General features: G+C 42.4%; 1 protein-coding gene across 2 annotated transcripts in view; it reads left to right on the forward strand.

Moving 5' to 3' along the window:
* The window catches only part of PLEKHG7 (pleckstrin homology and RhoGEF domain containing G7), a 56781-nt gene that overhangs the window by 21071 nt on the left and 19141 nt on the right, over positions 1-16569 (forward strand). For both annotated transcript variants that reach the window (XM_030938811.1, XM_010383935.2), the window contains exon 8: positions 2623-2736. In XM_030938811.1, the coding sequence (XP_030794671.1) occupies positions 2623-2736 (114 nt within the window). The remainder of the gene's footprint in view (positions 1-2622; positions 2737-16569) is intronic.

The raw sequence follows: 16569 nt of genomic DNA on the forward strand, positions 1-16569 counted from the left end.
GCATGAAGAAGGAAGAGTTTTTTGTTTTTTTTTTTTTTTTTTTTCAGACGGAGTCTCTCTCTGTCGCCCTGGCTGGAGTGCAGTGGCTGGATCTCAGCTCACTGCAAGCTCCGCTTCCGGGGTTCATGCCATTCTCCTGCCTCAGCCTCCCATGTAGCTGGGACTACAGGCGCCCGCCACCGTGCCCGCCTAATTTTTTTTGTTGTTGTTGTATTGTTAGTAGAGACGGGGTTTCACCGTGTTAACCAGGATGGTCTCGATCTCCTGACCTCGTGATCCGCCTGTCTCCGCCTCCCAAAGTGCTGGGATTACAGGCATGAGCCACCGCTCCCGGCCAGAAGGAAGACTTTTAACAAGGCAAAAATAAGCGGGAAGATCCTTTAGTGAACATTTAAAATGGGTTGAAATAAGATCTTTGGACGTTTTTGTTTGTTGTTTAGTTTTTTTTTATTTACTTTTTTAAGACAGCTTCTCTGTTGCCCAGGTTGGAGTGCAGTAGTGCGACTTCAGCTCACTGCCACCTCTGCCCCCCAGGTTCAAGCAATTCTCATGCCTCAGCCTCCCAAGTAGCTGGTATTAAAAGCATACACCACCACACCCAGTTAATTTTTGTATTTATCAAGTCAATGAGATAGAAACTGAGGCTTAGAGAAGTTAGATAATTTGGCAGAGATCACAGAGCCAATGGGTGGTAGAACTGGATATCTAAGCCTGACCATTAATGACTCTATTTTTCTTTCTTTCTTTTTTTTTTGAAGAGGAGGGTGGACAGAGTCTTGCTCTGCCACCCAGGCTGGAGTGCGGTGGCACAATTGGCTCACTGCAACCTCTGCCTCCTAGGTTCAAGCAATTCTCCTGCCTCAGCGGCCCGAGTGCGCCACCATGTCCAGCTAATTTTTGTATTCTTAGTAGAAACGGGGTTTCATCATGTTGGCCAGGCTGCTCTCGAACTCCTGACCTCAGGTGATCCACCCGCCTCGGTCTCCCAAAGTGCTGGGACTACACGTGCAAGTCACCACGCCCAGCCCCATTAGTGAGTCTTAATCTTGGCCTCTAACCAGTTACTTCCTGGTTCTGACATTTCTCAAGCATCTCAGTGCCTCATGAGAAGACCCTCCCTTTACCTCCAAGTCCTCTTCAAGGCTCAGCTATCAACTTTCCCCTCCAAAATAAACTCACATCATCTTTCAAATTACTTCTTGCTGAAGCCAAAACTTGACATTGCTCTCTATAGTGTTTTGTCTTCTGAGGTCCTATAACAAAATATTTTTCTAGGTTTCACCACCTCTGGCTTTGTTACTATCACTTCTGTTTGTGGTTTTTCAGGCTGGGTCTGCTTTCTCTACTCGCCAGCAGGTGTGTTTTCTTGCTCCAGTTCACCACATTGGGATACTATTGGAAATTCCTTAATGCAGCCCATGAGTCATTATATTATCAATAAACCTATCAATGGACACATAGGCTTAGCAACATGGTAGACACTATGGAATCCTGAAGAGAGTGCCTGCCAGTAATGAGCCAGAAGAATTGCTGAAGAGAAAAAGAATAACCGTCATTCCCAAGAAAGACGCTTAACTGAGATGGTGGCATGTAGTTCAGTGTGCTCAGTTTACCCATTATATGTATGAATATATATATATATAATTGCCTTATTCTAAAAACAATTTTAGGTGGCTTACAAATGTGTAGTCATTATAGCAAGTTTAAGACATTAAATAATGAAGAAAAGGAAAGACAAGCATTAGATTGAGTAAGATAAAATGCATGCTGCTAAATACAGTACGCTGAGTAGAGATGTCCCAAATTTCCTTTTTTTTTTTTTTTTTTTTTTTGTTTGTTTTTGGAAATGGAGTCTCCCTCTGTCACTCAGGCTGGAGTGCAATGGCGTGATCTCGGCTCACTGCAACTTCCACCTCCTGGGTTCAAGCGATTCTCCTGCCTCAGCCTCCCAAATAGCTGGAACTACCAGCATACGCTGCCACGCCCAGCTAATTTTTTGTATTTCACATTTTTTGGTTTCAATGTGTTGCCCAGGCTAGTCTTGAACTCCTGAGCTTAGACAATCCGCCTGCCTTGCCTCTCAAAGTGCTAGGATTACAGGCGTGAGCCACCACGCCCAGCCAAGATGTCCAAAATTTCCACATGTTTAGAAGCCAACAAAATTAAATGCATGGAAATTCTTGAGGTATATCAGATGAAAAGTTAAGTGTCCTTACTTTAATCACTTAGTATAACACAAACTTAACATTAACCAACAGGGTCACCCAAATCAAAGGCAATATTTGTTACTGGGTGTCCTGCAGGGTGTGGTGCCTGAAGAAACCTTAAACAGAAGTGAAGAGGTGCATTAAATCAAGACAGCCTAAATAGAATTTTCTTTAAGTATAGGGAGAAAAAGACTATTTATTGAGGTGTCAGCTGTTTATTATTATTTTGTTAAAATAACGTTTATTTGGAGATTACCTCTGTATTTCTACGCAGTTGTAGTGCCTGCTTGATCACGGCGCCTCCTTCACTTTTGCCTGTTCTAGTTAATGATAAAAGTGAAGAGAAATAGTCTGTCAGGGCTCAATGCTCTCCTTCACTTGTGTTCATCCTCCTTCTGCTCTTCCTTTCTTGCAGTATTTCCGAGGGAGTCTCTGTCAGAGCCACCAGACCTACTGCCTGAACTATTCAGCTGCTATCTTTTATCTTGAGAGCCTGAGGCAGAGAGATGACTTTGGAATTTATTTAAAAGTAAAGTATCATTTTCTTTTCTTTCATATTTTTTCTGGTGCTTTTTGGGTGTCATGTGTACTGGGAATGATTGTATTTAAATTAAATGGGAAGAAGAAAACAAAATGATCAACACTATGTTTTTTTTTTTTTGTTTTTTTGTTTTTTTTATACTTTAAGTTCTAGGGTACATGTGCATAATGTGCAGGTTTGTTACATATGTATATTTGTGCCATGTTGGTGTGCTGCACCCATCAACTCGTCAGCACCCATCAATTCATCATTTATATCATGTATAACTCCCCAGTGCAATCCCTCCCCCCTCCCCCCTCCCCATGATAGGCCCCGGTGTGTGATGTTCCCCTTCCAGAGTCCAAGTGATCTCATTGTTCAGTTCCCACCTATGAGTGAGAACATGTGGTGTTTGGTTTTTTCTTCTTGTGATAGTTTGCTAAGAATGATGGTTTCCAGCTGCATCCATGTCCCTACAAAGGACGCAAACTCATCCTTTTTTATGGCTGCATAGTATTCCATGGTGTATATGTGCCACATTTTCTTAATCCAGTCTGTCACAGATGGACATTTGGGTTGATTCCAAGTCTTTGCTATTGTGAATAGTGCTGCAATAAACATACATGTGCATGTGTCTTTGTAGTAGAATAATTTATAATCCTTTGGGTATATACCCAGTAGTGGGATGGCTGGGTCATATGGTACATCTAGTTCTAGATCCTTGAGGAATTGCCATACTGTTTTCCATAATGGTTGAACTAGTTTACAATCCCACCAACAGTGTAAAAGTGTTCCTATTTCTCCACATCCTCTCCAACAACTGTTGTTTCCTGATTTTTTAATGATTGCCATTCTAACTGGTGTGAGATGGTATCTCGTTGTGGTTTTGATTTGCATTTCTCTGATGGCGAGTGATGATGAGCATTTTTTCATGTGTCTGTTGGCTGCATGAATGTCTTCTTTTGAGAAATGTCTGTTCATATCCTTTGCCCACTTTTTGATGGGGTTGTTTGTTTTTTTCTTGTATATTTGTTTGAGTTCTTTGTAGATTCTGGATATTAGCCCTTTGTCAGATGAGTAGATTGCAAAAATTTTCTCCCATTCTGTAGGTTCCCTGTTCACTCTGATGGTAGTTTCTTTTGCTGTGCAGAAGCTCTTTAGTTTAATTAGATCCCATTTGTCAATTTTGGCTTTTGCTGCTGTTGCTTTTGGTGTTTTAGACATGAAGTCCTTGCCCATGCCTATGTCCTGAATGGTACTACCTAGATTTTCTTCTAGGGTTTTTATGGTATTAGGTCTAACATTTAAGTCTCTAATCCATCTTGAATTAATCTTCGTATAAGGAGTAAGGAAAGGATCCAGTTTCAGCTTTCTACTTATGGCTAGCCAATTTTCCCAGCACCATTTATTAAATAGGGAATCCTTTCCCCATTTCTTGTTTCTCTCAGGTTTGTCAAAGATCAGATGGCTGTAGATGTGCAGTATTATTTCTGAGGACTCTGTTCTGTTCCATTGGTCTATATCTCTGTTTTGGTACCAGTACCATGCTGTTTTGGTTACTGTAGCCTTGTAGTATAGTTTGATGTCAGGTAGCGTGACGCCTCCAGCTTTGTCCTTTTGACTTAGGATTGTCTTGGCAATGCGGGCTCTTTTTTGGTTCCATATGAACTTTAAAGCAGTTTTTTCCAATTCTGTGAAGAAACTCATTGGTAGCTTGATGGGGATGGCATTGAATCTATAAATAACCTTGGGCAATATGGCCATTTTCACGATATTGATTCTTCCTATCCATGAGCATGGTATGTTCTTCCATTTGTTAGTGTCCTCTTTGATTTCACTGAGCAGTGGTTTGTAGTTCTCCTTGAAGAGGTCCTTTACATCCCTTGTAAGTTGGATTCCTAGGTATTTTATTCTCTTTGAAGCAATTGTGAATGGAAGTTCATTCATGATTTGGCTCTCTGTTTGTCTGTTACTGGTGTATAAGAATGCTTGTGATTTTTGCACATTAATTTTGTATCCTGAGACTTTGCTGAAGTTGCTTATCAGCTTAAGGAGATTTTGGGCTGAGACGATGGGGTTTTCTAAATATACAATCATGTCATCTGCAAACAGGGACAATTTGACTTCTTCTTTTCCTAACTGAATACCCTTGATTTCTTTCTCTTGCCTGATTGCCCTAGCCAGAACTTCCAACACTATGTTGAATAAGAGTGGTGAGAGAGGGCATCCCTGTCTTGTTTTCAAAGGGAATTTTTCCAGTTTTTGCCCATTCAGTATGATATTGGCTGTGGGTTTGTCATAAATAGCTCTTATTATTTTGAGGTACGTTCCATCAATACCGAATTTATTGAGCATTTTTAGCATGAAGGGCTGTTGAATTTTGTCAAAAGCCTTTTCTGCATCTATTGAGATAATCATGTGGTTCTTGACTTTGGTTCTGTTTATATGCTGGATTATGTTTATTGATTTGCAAATGCTGAACCAGCCTTGCATCCCAGGGATGAAGCCCACTTGATCATGGTGGATAAGCTTTTTGATGTGCTGCTGGATTCAGTTTGCCAGTATTTTATTGAGGATTTTCACATCGATGTTCATCAGGGATATTGGTCTAAAATTCTCTTTTTTTGTTGTGTCTCTGCCAGGCTTTGGTATCAGGATGATGTTGGCCTCATAAAATGAGTTAGGGAGGATTCCCTCTTTTTCTATTGATTGGAATAGTTTCGGAAGGAATCGTACCAACTCCTCCTTGTACCTCTGGTAGAATTCGGCTGTGAATCCGTCGGTCCTAGACTTTTTTTGGTTGGTAGGCTATTAATTATTGCCTCAATTTCAGAGCCTGCTATCGGTCTATTCAGGGATTCAATTTCTTCCTGGTTTAGTCTTGGGAGAGTGTAAGTGTCCAAGAAATTATCCATTTCTTCTAGATTTTCTAGTTGATTTGCGTAGAGGTGTTTATAGTATTCTCTGATGGTAGTTTGTATTTCTGTGGGGTCGGTGGTGATATCCCCTTTATCATTTTTTATTGCATCTATTTGATTCCTCTCTCTTTTCTTCTTTATTAGTCTTGCTAGTGGTCTGTCAATTTTGTTGATCTTTTCAAAAAACCAACTCCTGGATTCATTGATTTTTTGGAGGGTTTTTTGTGTCTCTATCTCCTTCAGTTCTGCTCTGATCTTAGTTATTTCTTGCCTTCTGCTAGCTTTTGAATGTGTTTGCTCTTGCCTCTCTAGTTCTTTTAATTGTGATGTTAGAGTGTCCATTTTAGATCTTTCCTGCTTTCTCTTGTGGGCATTTAGTGCTATAAATTTCCCTCTACACACTGCTTTAAATGTGTCCCAGAGATTCTGGTATGTTGTATCTTTGTTCTCATTGGTTTCAAAGAACATCTTTATTTCTGCCTTCATTTCATTATGTACTCAGTAGTCATTCAGGAGCAGGTTATTCAGTTTCCATGTAGTTGAGCGGTTTTGATTGAGTTTCTTAGTCCTGAGTTCTAGTTTGATTGCACTGTGGTCTGAGAGACAGTTTGTTATAATTTCTGTTCTTTTACATTTGCTGAGGAGTGCTTTACTTCCAATTATGTGGTCAATTTTGGAATAAGTGCGATGTGGTGCTGAGAAGAATGTATATTCTGTTGATTTGGGGTGGAGAGTTCTATAGATGTCTATTAGGTCTGCTTGGTGCAGAGATGAGTTCAATTCCTGGATATCCTTGTTAACTTTCTGTCTCGTTGATCTGTCTAATGTTGACAGTGGAGTGTTGAAGTCTCCCATTATTATTGTATGGGAGTCTAAGTCTCTTTGTAAGTCTCTAAGGACTTGCTTTATGAATCTGCGTGCTCCTGTATTGGGTGCACATATATTTAGGATAGTTAGCTCTTCCTGTTGAATTGATCCCTTTACCATTATGTAATGGCCTTCTTTGTCTCTTTTGATCTTTGATGGTTTAAAGTCTGTTTTATCAGAGACTAGGATTGCAACCCCTGCTTTTTTTTGTTCTCCATTTGCTTGGTAGATCTTCCTCCATCCCTTTATTTTGAGCCTATGTATGTCTCTGCATGTGAGATGGGTCTCCTGAATGCAGCAGACTGATGGGTCTTGACTCTTTATCCAGTTTGCCAGTCTGTGTCTTTTAATTGGAGCATTTAGTCCATTTACATTTAAGGTTAATATTGTTATGTGTGAACTTGATCCTGTCATTATGATATTAACTGGTTATTTTGCTCGTTAGTTGATGCAGTTTCTTCCTAGCCTCGATGGTCTTTACATTTTTGCATGTTTTTGCAATGGCTGGTACCGGTTGTTCCTTTCCATATTTAGTGCTTCTTTCAGGGTCTCTTGTAGGGCAGGCCTGGTGGTGACAAAATCTCTAAGCATTTGCTTATCTGTAAAGGATTTTATTTCTCCTTCACTGATGAAACTTAGTTTGGCTGGATATGAAATTCTAGGTTTAAAATTCTTTTCTTTAAGAACATTGAATATTGGCCCCCACTCTCTTCTGGCTTGTAGAGTTTCTGCTGAGAGATCTGCTGTTAGTCTGATGGGCTTCCCTTTGTGGGTAACCCGACCTTTCTCTCTGGCTGCCCTTAAGATTTTTTCCTTCATTTCAACTTTGGTGAATCTGGCAATTATGTGTCTTGGAGTTGCTCTTCTGGAGGAGTATCTTTGTGGCGTTCTCTGTATTTCCTGAATTTGAATGTTGGCCTGCCCTACTAGGTTGGGGAAGTTCTCCTGGATGATATCCTGAAGAGTGTTTTCCAACTTGGTTCCATTTTCCCCCTCACTTTCAGGCACCCCAATCAGACGTAGATTTGGTCTTTTTACATAATCCCATACTTCTTGCAGGCTTTGTTCATTTCTTTTTCTTCTTTTTTCTTTTGGTTTCTCTTCTCGCTTCATTTCATTCATTTGATCCTCAATCGCTGATACTCTTTCTTCCAGTTGATCGAGTCGGTTACTGAAGCTTGTGCATTTGTCACGTATTTCTCGTGTCATGGTTTTCATCTCTGTCATTTCGTTTATGACCTTCTCTGCATTAATTAGTCTAGCTGTCAATTCTTCCACTCTTTTTTCAAGATTTTTAGTTTCTTTGCGCTGGCTACGTAATTCCTCCTTTAGCTCTGAGAAGTTTGATGGACTGAAGCCTTCTTCTCTCATCTCGTCAAAGTCATTCTCTGACCAGCTTCGATCTGTTGCTGGCGATGGGCTGCGCTCCTTTGCAGGGGGAGATGCGCTCTTATTTTTTGAATTTCCAGCTTTTCTGCCCTGCTTTTTCCCCATCTTTGTGGTTTTATCTGTCTCTGGTCTTTGATGATGGTGACGTACTGATGGGGTTTTGGTGTGGGTGTCCTTCCTGTTTGATAGTTTTCCTTCTGACAGTCAGGACCCTCAGCTATAGGTCTGTTGGAGATTGCTTGAGGTCCACTCCAGACCCGGTTTGCCTGGGTATCAGCAGCAGAGGTTGCAGAAGATAGAATATTGCTGAACAGCGAGTGTACCTGTCTGATTCTTACTTTGGAAGCTTCCTCTCAGGGGTATACTCCACCCTGTGAGGTGTGGGGTGTCAGACTGCCCCTAGTGGGGGATGTCTCCCAATTAGGCTACTCAGGGGTCAGGGACCCACTTGAGCAGGCAGTCTGTCCATTCTCAGATCTCAACCTCCGTGTTGGGAGATCCACTGCTCTCTTCAAAGCTGTCAGACAGAGTCGTTCGCGTCTGCTCAGGCCTCTGCTGCTTCCCCTGTTGTTTTTTTAGCTGAGCCCTGCCCCCAGAGGTGGAGTCTATAGAGACAGGCAGGTTTCCTTGAGCTGCTGTGAGCTCCACCCAGTTCGAGCTTCCCAGCGCCTTTGTTTACCTACTTAAGCCTCAGCAATGGCGGGCGCCCTTCCCCCAGCCTCGCTGCTGCCTTGCGGTTAGATCGCCGCAGACTGCTGTGTTAGCAATGAGGGAGGCTCCGTGGGCGTGGGACCCTTCCGGCCAGGTGAGGGATATATTCTTCTGGTGTGCCCGTTTGCTTAAAGCGCGGTATTGGGGTGGGAGTTACCCGATTTTCCAGGTGTTGTGTGTCTCAGTTCCCCTGGCTAGGAAAAGGGATTCCCTTCCCCCTTGCACTTCCCAGGTGAGGCGATGCCTCACCCTGCTTCAGCTCTCGCTGGTCAGGCTGCAGCAGCTGAGCAGCACCGATTGTCCGGCACTCCCCAGTGAGATGACCCCAGTACCTCAGTTGAAAATGCAGAAATCACCGGTCTTCTTTGTCGCTCGCGCCGGGAGTTGGAGACTGGAGCTGTTCCTATTCGGCCATCTTGCCAGGGTACAATACTATGTTTTAACTATAAATCTGCTATCCTCATAAATACATTGTCCACTGCACACTTAGGAATATTAAATGGTGCACATCTGGAAACATTATGTTATCTAATAACCCTCCTGAGATTTTGGCTGGGGCTTAAAAATGTTTTCTTTGTTCATTATTTTATTTGCGGTAGAAATTGGTACATTTTAAGGACAAACTATAGTAAGAACCTGAGCTTTGTGACTTAGAAGTTTGCCTCTTGCAGGAGTTAGTTCCAGCATAGAAACTTGTGGCATCATTTACACTGTATTCTACATCAGTGGTGCCCCCTTGATTAGAGTATAAAGCACAATGTCTATGTTGTCTCCGGAGCTGTGCCAATATGGCAGCTCTGGGTCCCACAGCATTAAAAGAAGAAATTTCTGCTGGGTGCCTTCAGCATTTTCTAGTAGCCAAGCCTAAAACCAATTTCCCCTGACTTCCCTAATTCTGTTGGTCCCTGCCTTGATATTTCTTTAGTCTGAACTGGACCTTTTCAGTCCCGTGCCAGAGCCCTTTTGGATCATACAGAGAAAATGGTCCAAGCCTTTCCAGAAAATCAGCTCTTCCCTGCAGCTGCAAGAAGCCCCTGCCAGAGCATGACCTCAGAGGCTTGGGAGGAAAGGCTCCCATGGTTCCCAGTGACTCAGCTGTGAATCAGTGGGCTTCTGCCATGGCCTTGATATGCCAGGGAGCCGGGGTGTGCCAAGGATGAGAAAAGGGGAGTAATCTTAGGGAAGAGACTTGGCCATATTTTTGTAGCTTAAGACCTTTAGTGTTTCATTTGCTACCCAAACTGAAAACTGATAGCTCATTAGATTTCCAAATGCATGAATAATCATTTTGTGACTGTTTCCCCTAGAAGCTGATGGATTAGACTCTTAGCTAGGCCCCCAAACTGGGAGAATCCAGATTCCTTTCTCTCCCTTCCAAGCTGAGAAAGAGATTAATTTAACAAGGTCCAATTATTGTTTTCAAATAACTTTGGAAAATCCTATATACATGTATTCAAAGCCAAATGATTTTTGACAAAGGCACCAAAAACATACATTGGAGAAACAACAGTCTCTTGAGTAAATAGTGCTCGGAAAACTGAATATCTCCATGCAGAAGAATGAAAGTAGACCCCTATCTCTCACCATATCTAAAAATCAAATAAAAATGAAATATAAGGCCTGAAACTATAAAACTGGTGGAAGAAAACATAAAAGAAGCACTAGAGGACGTTAGTCTACACAAATATTTTAGGGCTAAGACTTCAAAAGCATAGGCAACAAAAACAAAAATAGACAAATGGGACTGTATTAAACCAAATGGCTCCTGCACGGCAGAGGAAACAACAGAGTAAAGAGGCAATCTGCAGAATAGGAGAAAATATTTGCAAACTATTCATTTGACAGGGAACTAATACCTGGAATATACAAGGAGTTTGAAGATCAAAAAAATAAATCCCATTACAAAGTGAGAAAAGAATCTGAACTGACATTTCTCAAAATGAAACATACAAATGGCCAACAGGTAAAAAAAGAAAAATATGTCAACATCACTAATCATCAAAGGAATGCAAATCAAAACCACAATGAGATATCATCTTACCCCATTTAAAATGGCTACTATTTAAAAAGATAAAATAAAATAACAGATGCTGGCAAGGATACAGAGAAAAGGGAACTTTTGTATACTGTTGGTGGGTATGTAAGTTAGTGCAGTTGTTATAGCAAACAAAATGGAGGTTTCTCAGAAAACTAGAAATAAAACTACCATCGATCCAGCAATCCCACCACTAGGTGCTTAGCCAAAAGAAAGAAATCAGTGTATCAAAGGGATACCTGCTCCCCCATGCTTATTGCAGTGCTATTCACAATAGCCAAGATAAAGAATCAATCTAGTGTACATCAACAGATGATTAGATAAAGAAAATATAATATATATATATATGCAATGGAATATTATTCAACCAGTATAAAAGAATGAAATCTTGTCATTTACAGATGAAACTGGAGGTCATTAAGTGAAATAAGCCAGGCACAGAAAGACAGATATCGCATGTTCTCATTCCTATGTGGGAGCTAAAAAATGTTAGTCGCATGGAGATAGAGAGTAGGATGATGGTTACCAGAGTCTGGGAAGTGGGGAGAAGGGGATGAAGAGAGATTGGTTAATGGGTGCAAACATACAGTTATAGAAGGAATAAGTTCTAGTGCCTGATAACCCACTGGGGTGACTATAGTTGACAATAATTTATTGTGTGTTTCAAAATAGCTAGAAGATTTGAAATGTTGTCAATATGAAGAAATGATGTTAATAAATGTGGTTAAGGATATCCTAAATACCCTGATGTGTACATTGTACACATGTATCGAAATATCATATGTGCCCCATACGTATGTATAATTGTGTATGAATAAAAATGTATGTGGCATCCAAAGATATTTTGGGAAAGGTAGTAGGTAGAGAATACAGTGCTGTTATAACACATGATGCTTTTTTTGTTTGTTTGTTTGAGACAGAACTTTGCTTTGTCACCTAGACTGGAGTGCAGTGGCACAATCTCAGCTCACTGCAACCTCCATCTCCCAGGTTCAAGTGATTCTCTTGCCTCAGCCTCCCGAGTAGCTGGAACTACAGGTGCCTGCCACCATGCCTGGCAAATTTTTTGTATTTTCGGTAGAGACGGGGTTTCACTATGTTGGCCAGGCTGGTCTCGAACTCCCGACCTCAAGTGATCCAACTGCCTCAGCCTCCCACAGTGCTGGGATTACAGGCGTGAGCCACCACACCCAGCCATGTGATGCTTTTATAATGCATAATACTTTACCAGACACTTTCTCAAACATCTCTTAATTCTGAACAGAAGCCTGTAAAGTTGATTACATTGTTCCTTTGTGTCCCCGAGTCTCAGAGAGGTTAGATGACATTTGCAAGGCCACATAGCAAATAGGTGGCAAAGAAAGAACCATAGAAAGATTTTCAGGCAAAAATTCCAGTGCTCTTCATATCAGAACTATTTCCAATTCCTTGGGGCTATTTCCCATCACCATGGAACTATTAGCCTCATGAAACAAAGGTGAGAGGTCAAGGAGAGACTCACAGATACTCACGGTGACTAGTGTTTGAGCCCTTGCTATGGTCTAGACACTGTGCTACATGCTGGTCATCCCTTATCTTCTTGTCTACACACTAACTGCAGAATTTGATATTGTCCCTATTTTTCAGGAGTTTAGACAAATTAGGCAACATGCTGAAAGGTATGGTTGTTCTAGGGCAGAGGGAGGATTTGAATTCAGACCTGTCTGAACCCAGTGTTGAATCTCCCACAATGTTCTGTTGGAAAACAATGTTCTTGGAGAACGTAAACTTATGCCATGTGATGGGCTGCCTGAAACTGACCTATGAATGCAGTGATAAATGACCTCTAAACCCTCCATACCACATGAGGCTAAGCTTTATGAATGTATGTATTTTATCCTGGTGCACATTAATGGGATTAGAATTCTTCCTACTATTTGTTTTTTAATTTATTTACTTATTTATTTATTTAATGAGACAAGGTCTGACTCTGTCACCCAGGCTAGAGTGCAGTGGTACAAACAAAGCTCACTGCAGCCTCAGTCTCCTGGGCTCAGGTGACCCTCACATCTCAGCCTCCCATGTAGCTGAGACTACACACACATGCCATCACGCCTGACAAATTTTCTAATTTTTTGTAGAGATTGGGCCTCGCTATGTTGCCCAGCTTACCTCAAACTCCTAAGCTCAAGCAATCCTCCTGCTTACTATTTTAGAAACAAAACAATGCAGAGGAAGAAACTGGGAACTTCATACCAAGTCTCTTTGTGTGGTGCAACTAACAATGGCTAAGAACTCTAGCTGCTATGGACTGAGTGTTTGAGATGTGCCATGCTCTGTTCTAAGCACTTTGTGTGGATTATCTCATTAAAACCTCTCGCCGTCCCAATGAGGTAGTTACTCTTGTTATCTACATTTTACTGATAAATTTTAGAAAGGGTAAGTAAATTTCCCAAGGTTCCAAGAATTCTGGTTGCCCCATCCTAATGCTGCATCCCACTAAGACAGATTTATTAGGACTTTTCATTTTATTTTATTTTATTTATTTTTTGGAACAGGGTCTCACCCTGTCACCCAGGCTGGAATGCAGTGGCACCATCATGGCTCACTGCAGCCTCAACTTCCCATGCTCAAGCGATGGGACATATTTTCATTTGGGGCCCTTGAATCCCCTAAGCACATTGGATATTTATTATAAAGCAAAAGTAGCCTCCATTGATCTAGACTCATCAATAAAAAAGGCCTTTTATGTCCAATCTCTCTCAATGAAGTGTTATTTGCCTTCCCTAACGGACCTGAAAAATGAAGTCAATAGAGAGATGAAAGGAAAACTTACAGCTTCACTTTTATAATGTCAAGCCATTCTTTTTCTCTCTTCTGAAGTTTCCTGAAGCACAAATGCTTCCAACATCCCTGCCTGGATCCTTGTCTAAATTATTTACCACAGATGCTTCTTGCCAGTTGTTACCTGGAGGAGTTTGGTGTTTTCACTTTGACCCTGAATACCAGTGCATGCTGGCAGCCACAACTGTTTCCCACAGCAGGGCAATTTGGGGCAGTGGCCTGGGGCGAGTTTTTTGGGAGGGCACGGGCCTAACTGCTGCTGAGAAATCAGTTACAAGGATTGCCAGGCACCCAAGAGGTCCAGGACCCAAAGGTATCATTGGAACGCTGCTGCCCCCGAGTCAACATGGAAATCAGCCGCTAAAGCACAGCCCTGCCCCCCTCCACTCCCTGGCCTTTCTTCATCTGTCGTGCTCACTTCTGTCTCCATCCCTGCCAACCTCAATGAGAGCCACAGTCATTTGGAGCTGGAGGAGAACTTGAAGATCATCTAGCCAAGAGCCATCTAGCCAGACTGGAGTCTGAGGTTGCAGTCATGATTGCACCACTGCACTTAGCCTGGGTGACAGAGTCAGACTGACCCTGTCTCAATAAATAAATAATAAATAAAAATAAAACAGTTTGAAGAATTCTAATCCCATTAATGTGCACCGGGATAAAGTACATACATTCATAAAGCTTAGCCTTAAGGGTAAATTTACCCCACTGCATTTATGGGTCAATTTCAGGCAGCCCATAACACAACACAGGCTTAAGTTCTACAATAATGTTGTTTACAACAGAGCATTGTAGGAGATTGAACATCATGTTCAGACAGGTCTGAATTCAAATCCTACCTCTGCCCTAGAACGACCATATCTTTCAGCACATTGCCTAGTTTGTCTAAAAAGAGAAATCGGAGGCCCAGAGAGAGAAGGTGGTCCTCAGAGCCCAGCTCCTAGAGCTTCGTTCACCATGCACCATGAGCTCACTCTCATGGCCAGCCATCTGTACGTAGGGGAAAGGAGAAGACTGAATTAGAGGCAGAGTCTTGCTCTGTTGCCCAGCCTGGAGTGTAGTGGTGCTATCTTGGCTCACTGCAACCTCTGCCTACTAGGTTCAGGTGATTCTTCCACCTCAGCCTCCTGCGTAGCTGGGATTACAGGCGTGCACCACCACTCCTATTTTTTTTTTCTTTTTCTTTTTTTTTTTTTGTGTGTGTATTTTTGGTAGAAACGGGGTTTCACCATGTTGGCCAGGCTGGTCTTGAACTCCTGACCTCAAGTGATCCTCCCGCCTCGGCCTCCCAAAGTGCTGGGATTACAGGCGTGACCTACCACACCCGGCCAAGAAGACTGAATTTGGCAGCATCCCCATGATGAAGAGCCCAGGATGTTTTCCAAAACATCCAGCTGAGCCAGGTACTATGGCTCACACCTGTAATCCCAGCACTTTGGGAGGTGTGTAGATTGCTGGAACTCAGGAATTTGAGACCAGCCTGGGCAACATAGTGAGATCCAGTCTCTACAAAAAATTTAAAAATTAGCCACGTGTGGTGGCCTGTACCTGTGGTGCCAGCTATGTGAGAGGCTGAGGTGGGAGGATTGCTTGAGCCCAGGAGGTCGAGGCTGCAGTGAGCTATGATCATCCCACTGCACTTCAGCCTGGGTGACAGAGCAAGACCCTGTTCCCCATCTCCCTAAAAAAAAAAAAAAAAAAAAAAAAAAAAAAAAAGCTGATAGTGTGGGAGGAGAGTAAGACCCCACCTCACCCCACCAAGGACGAGGTCAAGCTATGAAAGACAAATGCAAATTGCTAGGCAGGAGGCTAGGAGATAAAGGGAGGGTTTGTTTAAGGGGGAAGAGAGAAAGAGCTCTCTCTTTCCAAAGAAGAGAATGGACCCATCAAAATAGTAGGGACTTGTGGGCTGTGTATTTGACCCCTCTTCACAACCCTAAATCTTCAGTAAAATAAATATGCACACTCACAAAACATGTCATGAGGGGGTTTACAGCAGAAACTCACATAGGAAACCAAAAGGATACATTTGTTCCATGCTGTTCAGGAAAGAAACAGTGTACATGGAAACAAGAGTCCAGGGGCCAGAGGAAGCCATTAGAATCTCAGTCCCCTGAGTTGGTAAATATCTAGGGGAGGAGTTTGGACCTCCACAGGCCATTGGATTGGTTGGGAGTTGAGCCAATTGTACCTAGATCTTCAAAATGCAAGGGCTGACACGTAGACTTGAAGACATCTCTGAGGATGCAGCAGGAGTCTTCTGCAGTGTGCCTGGCCCACCTGAGGATGGCCCTGAAGGATCTGGGTCACAATGCAAAGGATTTAACCTGGAGAATGAAAGGAGAATGGAAGGTGGAAAAGAAATGAGGCAACAGCCTGCAGCAGGAGAAATATTTAGTGTAAGGGCAGGATCCCTGTTGTAGTCAATTCAGGCTGCTAGAACAACACACCATAGATTGGGTGGCTTATAATCAACAGGAATTTGTTGCTCATGGTTCTGGAGGCTGAAAGTCTCCCGGTGCCAGAATGGTTAGGGGCTGGTGATGACCCTTTCCTGGGTTGCAGACAGCTGTCTTCTTGTTGTAGCCTCACATGGTGGAAAGAGAGCTAGAGAGCTCTCCAGGACCCCTTTTATAAGGACACTAATCCCATTCAAGAGGGCTTCATGCTCATGGCCTAATCACTTCCCAACAGCCCCACCTCCTAATACCACCCCACTGAAGGTTAGGATTTTATTAGGCTGGTGCAAAAGTAATTGCAGTTTTGGGCATTAAAAGTAATATTACGTGGATTTGAAGGAAAGTAAACATTTGGTTGATATTAATCCCTTTATTGCTGAACTCAGGGTCAATTTGGTGTGAGTAGGCAGAGTAAGAGAAGAGGAATAGAACACACCACCCCCTCTACTCCTTCCTGATGTACCCATCTGCATGCTGGCCAGCGACCACCTCCATGCCTCATTTGCCACCTTCATTAAAATCAGAGCCCCTTAGGTTCAAGGAAGCTCACATTCAAAGAAACAGCACAGCAGATAAAACAAATGTAAAAGCTACTCTCATGTTTACTGAGGTTTCTCAAACATCATTTATGGAACCCCAATGT

Source organism: Rhinopithecus roxellana, chromosome 10, assembly GCF_007565055.1.
Source record: "Rhinopithecus roxellana isolate Shanxi Qingling chromosome 10, ASM756505v1, whole genome shotgun sequence".
Lineage (NCBI taxonomy): Eukaryota > Metazoa > Chordata > Mammalia > Primates > Cercopithecidae > Rhinopithecus > Rhinopithecus roxellana.